The sequence below is a fragment of the Pithys albifrons genome, chromosome 28, assembly GCF_047495875.1.
Source record: "Pithys albifrons albifrons isolate INPA30051 chromosome 28, PitAlb_v1, whole genome shotgun sequence".
Taxonomy (NCBI): domain Eukaryota; kingdom Metazoa; phylum Chordata; class Aves; order Passeriformes; family Thamnophilidae; genus Pithys; species Pithys albifrons.
In genome coordinates, this window is record NC_092485.1 from 3554378 (window position 1) to 3568025 (window position 13648).

The window sequence follows — 13648 nt, forward strand, 5'->3', positions numbered from 1 at the left end:
CTAACACTGTGACTCTCTTTGCCCTAATTCATGCACACTTAATTTATTTCCAAATAGTGGTGGCTGCTGAGGTGCCACAGGCGTGTTGCTCACCCTTGTAAAAACATCCCTGGTGCTGGGAGGCAGCACAGCCTCTCTGCTGAGTGTGGGGGAGGATTTTTTAGGATCACTAAGGTTGGAAAAGACCTCCGAGACCAGCGAGTCCAACACGTGACCCATCCCCACCTTGTCCCCCAGCACAGAGCACCAAGTGCCACATCCAGGCATTGCTTGGACACCTCCAGGGGTGGGGACTCCAAACCTCCTTGGGCAGCCCCTTCCACTGCTTGAAAAACATCTTCCACCAGCCCAGGTTGCTCCAAGTCCCATCCAACCTGGCCTTGGGCACTCCAGGGATGGGGCAGCCACAGACTCCCTGGGCAACCCGTGCCAGTGAATCCTCACGGGGAACAAATTCTTCCTAATCTCCAAGTTTCTCCTCTGCCATTTCACTGCCATTCCCCCGGTCCTGTCCGTGCCTGCCCGTGGAAACCGTCCCTGTCCCTGTCCTTTGGGAGCCCTTGGGACACTCATTGAGGTCCCCCTCCGTGTCCGGCCGGGCCCGCAGCGCCCCCTGCCGGCCCCACCGGGAATCCCGGGAATCCCAAACCAATGGAAAACGGGATGTGCGCTCAGGAACGGGCAAAGGGCAGCGACATCCCCCTGGGCACCCCCGGGGGCAAAGAAATGACACCAGACTCGCTCCCAGATTTCCAAAGGCCCCTTTTCCATGGATCCGCTGTCCCTGCTACGTGTCCGCATCCCGAACATCAGCAGGTTCCCTGAAATACAGGAGAGTTAAGGTTGGTGTGTTTGAGGGACTTTCTAAAGTTCTGAAGGTGTTTTCCTCTAGAGAAAAAGAACAGAAAGAAGATAAAGGGAAGGGAAGGAAGGGAAAGAGAAGGAAGGAAGAAAAAGAGAGAGAGAGAGAGAGAAAGAAGGAAAGAAAGGAAGGAAGAAAAAGAGAGAGAGAGAGAGAAAGAAGGAAAGAAATGAAGGAAAGAAGGAAAGAAAAGACAGAAGGAAAGACAGAAGGAAGGAAAGAAGGAAAGAAAGAAAGAAGGAAAGAAAGGAAAAGAAAGAAAAAAGAGAGAATGAAGGAGAAGGAAAAGGAAAAGAGAGAGAAAGAGAAAAAAGGAGGGAAGGAAGGAAGGAAGGAAGGAAGGAAGGAAGGAAGGAAGGAAGGAAGGAAGGAAGGAAGGAAGGAAGGAAGGAAGGAAGGAAGGAAGGAAGGAAGGAAGGAAGGAAGGAAGGAAGGAAGGAAGGAAGGAAGGAAGGAAGGAAGGAAGGAAGGAAGGAAGGAAGGAAGGAAGGAAGGAAGGAAGGAAGGAAGGAAGGAAGGAAGGAAGGAAGGAAGGAAGGAAGGAAGGAAGGAAGGAAGGAAGGAAGGAAGGAAGGAAGGAAGGAAGGAAGGAAGGAAGGAAGGAAGGAAGGAAGGAAGGAAGGAATGCATCTTCCAGACTGTTTTAGGATGTGATGCCTCCTTGGCTCCTGTTCCCTCTTCCCATCAGCCTCCTTCACCAACAGCCTCATCTCCAGCTTTCTAACCTTATTATTCCACCTTGAATCCTGCCCAGCTTCAGAGGCATCAAGCAGATGGTAGCCCAGAAAAATCACATGGCATTTGCCTTTTCCAAGCCATCTTGTTTCCAAATTTAGACCAGAAAGAAATCCAATCAGCCAAATCCAATTCTAGCTGGGCTGTAAGTCTGGAAAATGGCTTATGCAAAATACCTGACATCAACAGCTTGATGTAAATGTTGAGTTGAGTTTGGGAAGAGATCAGAGCCTTTATAACTATGGATTTAAAAATAGAACTCAGACTAAAGCACCCTGTGATTTCTTGACAAAAGATTACACAATTGGTAAGAGGAACAATTTTCCAGTGGGTTATGCCAGCTCTGACACAACTATATCCACTGTGTGCAGCACTTCCATCCCAGATCTGCCCAGGCCAGAGGAGATGGAAGCCTAAATTCCTCAAGGAATTTTGACCCTGGCAGGGTCAAAACAGGGACAATCTGCAGCACTGTCAGCTTTATTTTAAGCACCAATTTCAAATTCCATTGGGAAGTATTATTTTTTTAATCATGCTCTTACACTTTTTGCTGTCATCACATGAAAGTTAAACAGAAGAGACTCATTCCCTACTCTGCCCCTGCAAGAGCGTCGTCATCTCTGCCTTATCTCTGTCTTACCCAGCTCTTACACCAACCCCTCCCCTAAATTCAATACAGCAGCCTCACAGGCTGCAGTTTCAGTCAGATGCTCAGGTGCTCACACAGGTCTTCCCTTTTATGCTGAGTTAAAAAGAAATACCACAAACCAAAGAATTTTAATAAATATTTCTTTATTCAAGTCACGTGTTACAAAATTTCTACCAACAACTGTACAAGTGCTCAGTGCTGGGTGCCCTCTGCCCCCCCCCAGGAGAGGGGGCTGGTGGGAGACCACCAAAGAGCCCCTTCAGTGCCTGGGCTGAGCAGAATTTGCCAATTTAAAGCAGTTCATTAAACCAGCAAGATGCAACTCGAGTCACTAAACAGCCACTTAGAAGTTGTGCAAGAAGCAGAGTGTGTTACGTTGGTTGAGATGCTGAAATTCAAGGAATTTGAGGTTTGTATCCTCTAGTGAACACTTTTGTCCACAAGCTGGAAAATCAGTAAAAGCCAAGGTTGTCATCCAGGCTCTCAAGTCAGAAGTGAGATTTTTCTTTCAGATCTTTGGCTGATAAAATTATTGACTGGGAAAAGCTTTAACCAGCTGCCTTAGGGCAGCATAAACCAGGAGTCTAATCAGCTCTGATAGGTAAACACAGCACAAACTAGAGAGTATTTACAGAGAACTCTTAGAAAGGCTGTTGTCTTATCCTGAACACTTCCTCATGTTCCTGAATTTAAACACTGGTTGAACTGACAAGACCACAAACCAGCACACTAATCAACTAATGACAGATAGTACAGTCCTAATTAAAGGCCACAAGAAAGGGATTGTAAAGCTTTTCATATGACCTGGCCCACTGATCCCATGGGAAAATTAAAATAAAACAGGCAAACTCAGGTTATTTTCCTGGTGATTTTTTTCGTGTAAATGAACCAATAAATGCAATAAAGGCGACACAAAACATTAGCTCAACCCAAAATCTTTTTCCACATAAATATATGTAGAAATATAGGTTAGAACAGCAGAGCTCAGCCTGCAACCTGTGTAAATTCTGTAGTCTGTGGCTAACTTGAGTCCAGTGTAAAACCACTGTACTGCTTCAGTAACTCAGATTTTTTTTTTTGTTGCTTTTTCCATTCTTTTCAAGGCCAGGCTGGACAGGGCTTGGAGAAACCTGATCTAGTGAGTGGCATTCCTGCCCCTGGCAGGGGGGTTGGAACTGGATGAGTTTAAGATCCCTTCCAACCCAAATCATTCCATGATTTATGATTGTGTGGTCCTGCCAATAAAGCAGCACAAATTCTCTGATTGCAGAGACACTGCCAAGCAAAGCTCTGCTCTTCCCTTATCTGCTTCCACACAAAACTTTTCCCAGTGCAGAGAGTCCTGGAGCTCCTTGAGCTCATCCACCCTTCACAGGGCAGGAGAAGCTGTTCCAGAGTAATGATTCAGGAAGAACCAGGGGCTCAAAGGAGCCCAGTCACACTTGTGCCCTTCTATCCTCTAAATGGGTCTCTGAAGAGGAAAATTCCTGCTCTGCTCAGTGTTTAAAACTGCATTTATCCATCCCCTCAGAGACCCAGCTCTCTGAACAGGTAGAAGGAGCAGCCTCTGGTCCCCAGGAGGGAGATGAAGGAGTTACTGCTCCACCTGTCCAGCCCATACATTGTTTTCCCCAGCTCTGTGGGTTGTCTTGGCCACTGCTCAAATCCACTGCTCATTTTTGATAGTGATGTTTGGGTCTTTGGTAATTTGACATTATAGGCTACAAAATGCACAGAGACATCCTGGATGTCTCACTCCTGCCAGAGCCCCTCTGTCGGTGCCACTTGTGGTTTGATGAGTTGTATCTCTGAGTGATGCAAACACCAGGACCACTGCCTGGATTTCTTACCTGTCACCAGACCAAAACCCTGCTCAGGATCTGCCACAGGAAGCCACAAAAAGTTTGTTCCTTGGGGTGTAACCAAAAACCAGAGCTGGCAAACACAGTAATGTGTACACAGAAAGAGTTATTCATGGGCCAAAAATAGTCTCTGGGTACCAGCAGCACGTGGGTTTTAGATCAAGATATGGCTTCTTAAACCATTCAAGTTTTCATCTGGATGCTGAGATTGTATTATGAAGGAAAGTCCCTACCACCCTAGGGGAAAAGTCACACTTGGAGTCAGCATCGCACTGTCAGCCGCATCAGAACCGAACTTTCTCAAAACAAAGCACTCTTCCTCCTCTGCTCACTGATCCATCCCCCAGGGTTCACATCCATTTGCAACATCTTCATCACCCACTTGTCTTTCCTGGCTCCATCAATGAACTCGTCAAGAGACAACTGCCCTGTGGACATGAGGAGGAGACAAGATGGGGAGTCAAAACAGGAGAGATAAGACAAGAAGAAGGCAGGAAGCAAATACCATCTGTGCTTCAGATAATATGCTAATCAGAGCAGAACTGACTTCATTTCCCCACCTTTTCAGGCCAGGGAGCTGAAAGAGGAGCCCCCAGGCTGGGATCCCATGCACTCACCTGCCCCATCAGAACTCGAGACATGAAATGCCTTCGTAGCTCACTCAGGGTCCTCCAGGATTGCAAGTCTGACCCTGCAAGCCCCAGTTTGGAACCACTGTCTTTGTTCAGCCTATTTGTGCTGGGACTGGGACCTGCCCTGTGGCTACTGGGGGCTTTCAGAGGTTGAGATTTATGTGGCATCAAAATTCGGAGAGAATAGTGACTCTTCTGTATTTTATGTTAAAATAACAACGAAAATTATGTCACTCTGCTCCACCAAGTTACTTTTGATTCTATCAAACAGACCAGAACCAAACCCAGTGTGTCTATTATGAATAACACAGCAGTCCCCAGGGATTTCTGGATACCCACAATCAAAACCAGCCTGCCCAGCACAGGGAACCCTCATCAGACAGGAGTGCAACCTGTGCCACTGATCACTTACCATCCCCATTCTCATCCACTAACTGAAATATCCTGTCCACAACCTCCTCTGGTGTGAGCAGTGGAGTCCTGTCCTCCACATCCGACCAACACACCTTCTTCAGCTTGTAGATAGACTGAAAAGATGTTCACAAATTAAGAAAAGAACTGGAAAATGAAAAGCAGTGAACTCCATTATCATCCCAACCCTGTGAAGGTCTTTTTCAAAGGCTGTGGGTTTCACCTTTCTAGAGGGATCTGCCACTCAACAGCCTCAGATCTGGAGTGAAACCTCTGACCTTATGTCTACACACAGTGCAGATTTACCTCATTTCCTCTTTGAAGCTGCTGCCCTCCTATTTTCCTCACACATATTGGTCAGACCTCAGGGTTCCTTTGCAGAGAACAAAGCAAGAGTTTCACAGATGGGAAAATCATCTGACTTGACTAGGATTTTTTCCTAACATCCAAAGCCAGGCACAGCTGGACTTACCCAGCCCTCTCTCCCAGGGAACTTGTGTCCAAGCTGCAACATCAAGCCTGTATTAGCTCATATTTTGACCCACAGTTTCTGTTCCACTTTGCCAAGGGAGAGGGGCAGATTTTACCTACTCCTCCCATGACAACCACCTGTCCATTGTTAACTTTACTCCTTAGGCTGAAGGGGTTTGTCTAAAGTCTTCCCAGACAGGGGATTAGCAGTGGCCTAGCACAGTTCTGGGCAGTTCTTGGCTGACCTCAAAACTAAAATGGAATGTGCCCCAGACAGGCTGTCCTGATTCCCCCACACCTGGTGCTGCAGGTGTAACCTGCTCACACTTCCCAGCCAAAATATGCTTTCAATTCCTCATGTTTGCTTGATATTCCATTTCCCCTGAGATCCTAAAAAGTGTGGCAACCACTGACTGAGCCTCCCAAGTGCTGCTGTGCAAGGGGAGCAGCACCTGAGGTGCTCCAGCACAATCACCAAGGTATTCCCATCGAGTAATAGCACAGGTAGCCTGTGTCTGCCTGTCTGCTGAGCCCCAGGGGATGGTTCAGGGTGGACAAGACCTTTAAGATCATCCAGTCCAACTGCTAACCCAACACTGCCATGTTCACCACTAAACCCTGTCTCCAAGTGCCACATCTACGTGGCTTTTAACCAGGGATGGTGACTCTACCATTGCTCTGGGCAGCCTGTGCCAGGGCTGGAAAACACTGTCAGAGAATAACTTTTTTCTAATAACCAATCTAAACCTGTCCTGGTGCAACTTGAGGTGAATTCCTCCTGTTCTATCACTTTTTATTTGGGAGAAGAGACCAATTCCCACCTTGCTGATCAAATCAAGGAATCATTTAAATGCTTTTTCTCACACTGCCATACAATCACTAATTAAATCTAAGTGCAGACCACAATAGAAAGCCAGAAAGGAACCACTAAAAAAGGGATTGCTGCACTAATTTGTGCCTCTTGGTTTATTCTCACCAACTAAGACAGGAATCAGCCCCTGGAATGGGCATGGGTGAAACTCTCTTCCACTGGCCAGTGCAATGAATGTTGGTGTAAAGAGCTTGAAAGGAAAAGCAGAGCAGAGATACAGAATCTCCACAACAGCACCCAGAGGCTGCATTTTTGGACAGCAGCAGGGGCCAGGCTGCCCACAGTGGGTACACCAGAGCCCTCAGACACCCCATCAGGCTCCAAACCACTGAGCACAGAACCCTTTCACCAAGGTCAGGCACATTCCCTTCATCACCATCCCTGAAACCTGGTTATCACAAAGCCCATACACATCATTACATTGCCAAAGCACAGGGATTGCTGAAATAAGTGATTAAGCAATGCCTACTTACCTCAACAATTTCCAGCAGCTCAGGTTTATCTATGCAGCCATTCCCATCCTTGTCATATACTTTGAATGTCCACCTCAGCTTGTGCTCCAGTTTTCCTCTCAAAACAAGATTTAAGGCAGCTACATATTCCAGAAAATCAATGGTATTATCCTGTGGAAACAGAAAAGCAGCAGCTGGATAACACTTAACCCAGTGCAACTGATAGAAAACTGCTTTAAGAGTTCTAGAACACCTGGACTAAAGCTGGCAAAAAGGTAGGCCATGGGACAGCTCTTTATTTGGCTCTTTGAAGAAGGTTGGTGCCAGTTCAGGACCATCAGGAAGCACAGCCCTGCCCCTCTGCAGCAAGGCTGAGCTCCTGAGCAGTGGGACAGTGAGGAGCAAAGCAATCCTCCTGCAGTGCAATAGAGGGGGACACCTGCCAAAGTCCAGAAATGAGAGATTTAAATACCCCACAAACCCACAGATTATCTGGAATCATAGAATAGTTTGGGTTGGAAGGGATGTTAAAGCTCATTCTGTTCCACCCCCTGCCTTGGACAGGGACACCTTCCACTAGCCCAGGTTGCTCCAAGCCCTGTCCAACGTGGCCCTGAAGATGAGGATCAGTGCAGGAGACATTGGCTTTTTTGGGAAGGGGCTGCCACTCTCAATGACCTCACTCCTTCACCAACACCCAACCATTTCCCCTTCCTCCCACCTCCCCTTCTGGTTTCATCTTGGTTCAGCTGAGGAAGGCAATGACAATGCACATGTCACCCTTCTGGAGGAGGCAGCAAGAACACCCACGAGAAAGGATTTATAACAGGTGTTCATCCTCCTAAAACTTCACTCTGAATATGGCCCTCATGCAGATCAACACCCTCCCCAGGGCTCAGCCAGGCCCCCTTGGCACCTCACAGACCCCCCCCACCTTCAGCAAACCCCTGGGAGATCTGGGCTGTGTGACTCCCTCCCCACAGGGACCAAAATGCTCCACAGCCCCTGGGAGCAACAACTGCCTGTGCTGCCCTTCCAAGGCCAGAGAGCATGAAAAGACAACAGAGAAGTTCTTTCCATCTTCTTATTCTATTACTAATAATCCTTTAGGTTCTCAGATCCTGCCCAACTGATTATACACCATCAATATCTTCAAGCAAAAACATGAACCCAGGCCTGATTTAATGCTCTTAACACATGCAAATTGCAGCATCACTTAAAAACAGATTTTCAGTGTTGTTAGAAAAACTCCTATAAAGCAGGAATGGGACTTCATCCTTTGTGCACTGATTGTTCTGCACAGCTTTCAGAACAGAATTTGGGACCTGCATCTTTCTTTTCTTTTTTTTTTTTTTGCAGGAATGTGGGTTTTTCCAGCATCAAATTCTGAGACAAGTCTGACCTCCCCACATCTTCCATATTTTGTTTATCCTTTCTCACAAATTGACTTTTGTTGCCACCTCAGTGTGATTTTACCACTGGTTTGAAAAGGAGCTTAAAGGAAATCAGTTTATCAGAGATGACTGACTCCCCTTTCCCAGTATTGATACATGACAACAAACAGCCCCACACTTGGAATATGATCAAAAGATTCAGGAAAAGAGAACTGAACCATTTGGCAAACATTTCTTACCCATGTCTAGATGAGAAAAGCAACTTTATTCCATTATTTTAAGCACCTCAAATCTCCCAGGCCAGTACTATGAACATGAAGTATGCCTGAACTGTGACTGAACCAGAAAACCCACTTTCCCCACGTGCCTGGTGACAAATATGGCCAAGGGAATCCAACCCAGAATGCCCGAATTGTTCAGAATTCCTTTGCTTTTGGAAAGCAAAGCTAAAATCAATACTTTGTTATGTACCACCTGTATATATTAGACACACTTCCTCCAACATACAGCAAGCCTGAGTAGGACTTTCCTCCACTGTAATTCCCCATCTATCACAACAGGTAAATAATTTTTCCATGTAGGCACTTTGGATATTTGAGAATCTTTCAACAGTGCTGTCTCAAAATGTGACTGCCTAAAATTCAACCTTTTAATCCAGCCTTAGTCCCTTAAGGGGACATTCTGACCTTAATTTGGGTAGAGGTTTAAGGGAAGATAAATCCATCCCAGCCCATACACAGCAGTGCAGCCTGTGCTCCTCCTCCTGCATTAGTTTGTGAAGGGTGGGCACTGCACTGCAACACCTCCAAATTACAGAAAAATATATTTAAACTATTACAGAAATAACTGGAAAAACTCCTCACCACTTACCCCATTCTTATCAAAAGCTCTGAACATGTTTTCAACATACTCTGCTGCCTCCTGGTTATTCTGGACCCCGAAGAACCGCTTGAACTCGTGCATGAAGAGGGTCCCACTGGGACATTCAACCACAAATTTCTTGTACCATTCCTGCAGTTCAGCAACATCAATCTCTCCTTGCTCCCCTTCAGCATTGGCAAACTGCTGTCCCATCTTGCAGATTCAAAGACAGAAGGAAAGGGAGGAAAACTTTCCCAAAGTGCTTTGCTTGTAATGTCCTTTTGCTGCTGGTTCTTCGTTCTTTGTCTTCTCGCTGTCTTGTGCCTTTATTTGATGTCAAGTCTTGCCTTGTGATTTCACCTTGTTCTCTTGTGTTTGATTTTCTTCTTCCCCCTTCTCTCCTGAGTTCTCTCTGCCCCAGTTCCTGGTGCTCACTGGGTGATCTCAGAGTTGCTCCTCTGCACTAGAGCACCGTGGGATCAGGCACGTATAAAAATAACTAAGATCATTAGGAGATTCCCTCCTGTGAGCCCCAGAGACCTTCAGATGTTCTGAGCTCTGCCCTATTTATAAACAAACTCCAGGGGGTCAGAGCCTTTCTATACATTAATGCCTCCATGTCAAAGAATTTGGAGCTGAGGTTCCCTTTACACACAACACACTGTGCTGGAGATTTGCTCAGGGAAATAGAAGGGATTTTAAGGAAAGTAGTGATAGTTTTTTCAATTCTGGCTGGTGGAGGTGGCTCAAATGCTTTAGTGAGATGGGGCACAGGAACAAACAATAATTACAGACAGAAAAATCTTGAAAAAATAAGTACTTCCATGAAAAAACCTGCTAATGCATTAACTGAATTCCTGATATAGGCTGTACTCTATAATAAATGGTTGAAAGAACCACTAAAGACACAGAGATACAAACACACACATATTCCTATTCACAAGTCAGACTTCAAACTTTAAGTTGAAAATAACAAGAACAGTTTTTGCCCCTATTTTTAAAGAGTTTTCCTTATCCCTTTTCCTTCTCTATGCCTTTATCCATGGAAACACTCCTGTTCCCCCTTCCCTCTGAACGTTGCTGACTGCTTTGGATACAGATACAACACATGGCTCTACCCTCACCTCTGCCTGTTCAAACCCTCCTCTCTCTTTACACAACTCATTCCTTTCCTCACAGGAGCCACCAGCTTTCATCCACATCAGACCACTTGTTCTGAGTCCAACCATTATCTGTGTCAGCCTGAAAGGATGACCTGTAGCTATAAATGTGTCCAAGCCAGGCTGTTATCTTTATTAAGAGGATTGGAGCAGTATTAATAGGAAACAATAGACTCTCTTATTCTAATGCTAAGGCCCAGAAAGCTGCTCACTTTTTTTGATAGTTTCTTTTTTTTGGTTGTTTTTGTAAGAAAAGTCTCTCACAAGGAAGAATACTGGCTAAGAACCAGGCTAAAATTTGATATTGCAGAACAGTAGAGCAATTCATGCTGCACTGTAAGAGTGGGGTTTGCTCTGAGTCCACTCAGTCCTCTAAGGAATCCAGCAGTGGTATTGCAGATATATGTGTATACAGAATAGAATAGAATAGAATAGAATAGAATAGAATAGAATAGAATAGAATAGAATAGAATAGAATAATAAATAAATCAATCAATAAATAAACAAACAAACAAGCAAACAAACAAACAAACAAACAAATAAATAAAACATATATACACAAAGAGAAATTTGCAGGAGTATAGCACAACTTTACACTTTGACATTTTTACATTTAAGGGAACCCAGGCAGTGCATGGTTTCACCTAAGAGGAAAGCAAGAAGAGGATAGAGACAACACAGCAGCATGGAGAGGGATGGGAAGGGTCAGAGAAGTTGCCAGAGAAGTTAAGACTGTTCTGTTTTAATTAGAATATTTTATCTAATATCCTGTTTGTCTATCCTTGTGCCTAGAGGAGTGTAACACATTAATGAACTCAGTCCTTCCTTTTGAAAATTCTTCAGCCAAACTTCAGCCCCTGACTGAGATTTCTTTTCCACAGCAAAGCAGTTTGAGGTCTGGCTCATCCAAAAGATTATAGTAAATCCATCCCCCAGTGTTTGCCTCTTAACTAGACCTACTGGCAAGAAGTCTTTGGCAGCACCACCACAGTGCTGTTTATAAATTATTTGATATAATTTTTTGAGTCAGCCTGGCTCATCTCTGGTGAGGACATGGGTTGTCTCCGGGTCACAACCAGCTCCCAGGCCACAGAGGTGCTCCCAGGACAGGGATGGGGAGGGCTCCTCTCCCTTTTCCCAGCACACCTGGGCAGTTTGGGATGTGCTGCTGTGAAGCCTCTCACCATTTTGTGCTGCTCTCCTGCACAGAAGCTGCTGCTGGAATGTGAGTGCTGAGAGCACACAACAAGACTCCACATGCCCAGGACATTGTCTTGACTCATTGCATAGTTTTGTTTTGCCTTATGGGAACTTGGTGATCTGTTCCCAGGAGAGAAAATGGTTCCTCTTTGTTTTGATGACTGCAATCTTTTCCAGTGAGGAACAAAGGGCTGCGAGAGGCCTGGGTTACAAAGCCTAACTGCTATCGCATGTATCATGACATACAATCGTGTTGATAAAGGCAGTGATACTAATTTGGCACTAAAATAAAGGAAATCCTATAGCTCCTGGTATGAAAATTCCTCTGTGTGTGCTCTCATGGTGTGTGCTCTGCAGACTGCACTGAAAGAGCTGCTCTCTGAGCCAGCAGAATGTCACTTTGTGAGGGAGTTTATCAGCCAATGGATTTCTTAATTTGATTCGAAAAAAATTGTGCAGATAGAGGTAACTACAACAGAGAGAATTAAAAATAAAAATAATTATTTCCCAAAAACGCTGCAATGAAGAGGTTGGTGCTGTTTGGCTGCCTGAAGGGGTAGGATCAATGCTCTGTGTGTTGTGTCAGAATCAACACTTCGGATGATTAGTTACAAACAGGTAACATCTGATTACATGTCCTGCCTAATGAGTTATCCCAAGATTATCACCTCTACAGCTCCAAAGCTGTGGAGTTTCCCAACCAAGAGCATGGAAAAAGACAGCTGATTTCCCGACAGCTCCCTGCCCCAACGTGCTGCCACACGCTCCGGCAGAGGCTGGTAGAAACTCAGGAGGGAGAAAAAACCACCAAAGCCTGCAGAGGGCTGGGAAGACTCATTTGTTTGGCATCTGCTGCTGCTTGGGAAGGCAGTGGAGGCTGGAGCAGAGGCAGCAGGATGCTGGCAGGCACAGCTCCTGGCACGAGGGGACCAACTTTGATCAAACTGGAGGCAAAACGAGCCCCTTTTCCCAAGCTCATCTCCTGGTTTTTTGGCCACGTTGCTCCTTTATTTTAAATACTCCAGCCCCGAACTGTCTCAAGACCCCTCCTGTGGGTTGGGCATCTCAGGGGGGCCCAGAAAGAGCAGAACTCAGCCCAGGGCAGCTCCCACCACCGTCACAGACAGTCAGGGCACACAGGACGGGGAGCAGCATCACTGCTGGTGTCTATTCCCAAAGCTCCCCGAGCACAAACAAAGCAAACCCGAAGCATCCTTGAATGTGCCCGTTATTGCCAGGCAGGATGGAGGCGTGGACAGGAGGAATGCAGGGAGGATGAACGGCAGTTTTTGTGCTGACCCATCTGAGGAGAGATCAAAGATCCTTCATAGTTTGGCTGGGAGTTCAACCCACCATCTCCGTGTGTCTCTTCCCAGTTGCTCTCAAGATTGTCGGTGCCTTTGCAGGTTTTTATACAGCAGGAATAACAACAGGGTGGATGTATTATTACATTACATTCCAGGAGCAACTGTCCCTTAGTTTACATATTAAAGTTAAATACAACAATCCCTCACCCCTCAGTGCAGTGACACCCAACACAGAGAGTGCCTTGGAGTGCCACCCATTGTCTCCTATTTATTGGCAGAAAGATTGAATTATGTGCTGACAAACTCCTGGTAATGTTACCTCTGAGTGGCACTCTGTGTTGAATGAAGCCCGAGATATTTACCTTGCACTTGGCATCTTGCAAGGCAAACTTTCCAAGAAAAACGTTTTCTCTGTGTGTGAAGATTTCCAAAATCTTTGCACAGGTCCAAATTCTTGGCTCGGGCCTGAGCTGTGGATCTAAGTCAGACTTTCCAAAGTCAGGACTCAGCACTGTCTATAGTGATCATGATGGGAAGGAGAAGGGAAATTCCCAATTTTTTTCTGGTTCATTGAAACTGAATGGTAAAGCATTGTGTGATCCTTGAAACCAAGATTCACCACTGAGTCACAGTCCTCCACCTACAGGAGGAAAATAAATAAGATGTGAGGCTGGAGGGCGAGACACTGCAGAGGGACCAGGGGAGATGCTGCTGAGCCCCTTCCCAGGGATAGGTGTGATCCCAAGAACGGGGAGGCAGGTGGGAAAGAGGGATATTTTAA

At 45.8% G+C, this 13648-nt stretch overlaps 1 protein-coding gene across 1 annotated transcript; it reads right to left on the reverse strand.

The window, feature by feature from the left end:
* Positions 1–4408: 4408 nt before the first annotated feature.
* On the reverse strand, positions 4409–9413 carry GUCA1B (guanylate cyclase activator 1B). The gene is made up of 4 exons (XM_071578663.1): positions 9210–9413; positions 6967–7116; positions 5153–5267; positions 4409–4536 (listed from the first exon to the last, which is right to left on the reverse strand). The coding sequence occupies exons 1-4, from the start codon at positions 9411–9413 to the stop codon at positions 4409–4411; spliced, it is 597 nt and encodes a 198-aa protein (XP_071434764.1).
* Between the last annotated feature and the right edge of the window lie 4235 nt (positions 9414–13648).

What these genes read in the sequence shown, in the direction of transcription:
- GUCA1B (XM_071578663.1), bottom strand. Translation starts at nt 9,413, where the DNA reads ATGGGACAGCAGTTTGCCAATGCTGAAGGGGAGCAAGGAGAGATTGAT. An exon ending in AGCTGCTGGAAATTGTTGAG is followed by an intron (nt 5,268 to 6,966) that starts GTAAGTAGGCAT and finishes ACATCTTTTCAG; the next exon opens with TCTATCTACAAGCTGAAGAA. An exon ending in AGTGGATGAGAATGGGGATG is followed by an intron (nt 4,537 to 5,152) that starts GTAAGTGATCAG and finishes TCATGTCCACAG; the next exon opens with GGCAGTTGTCTCTTGACGAG.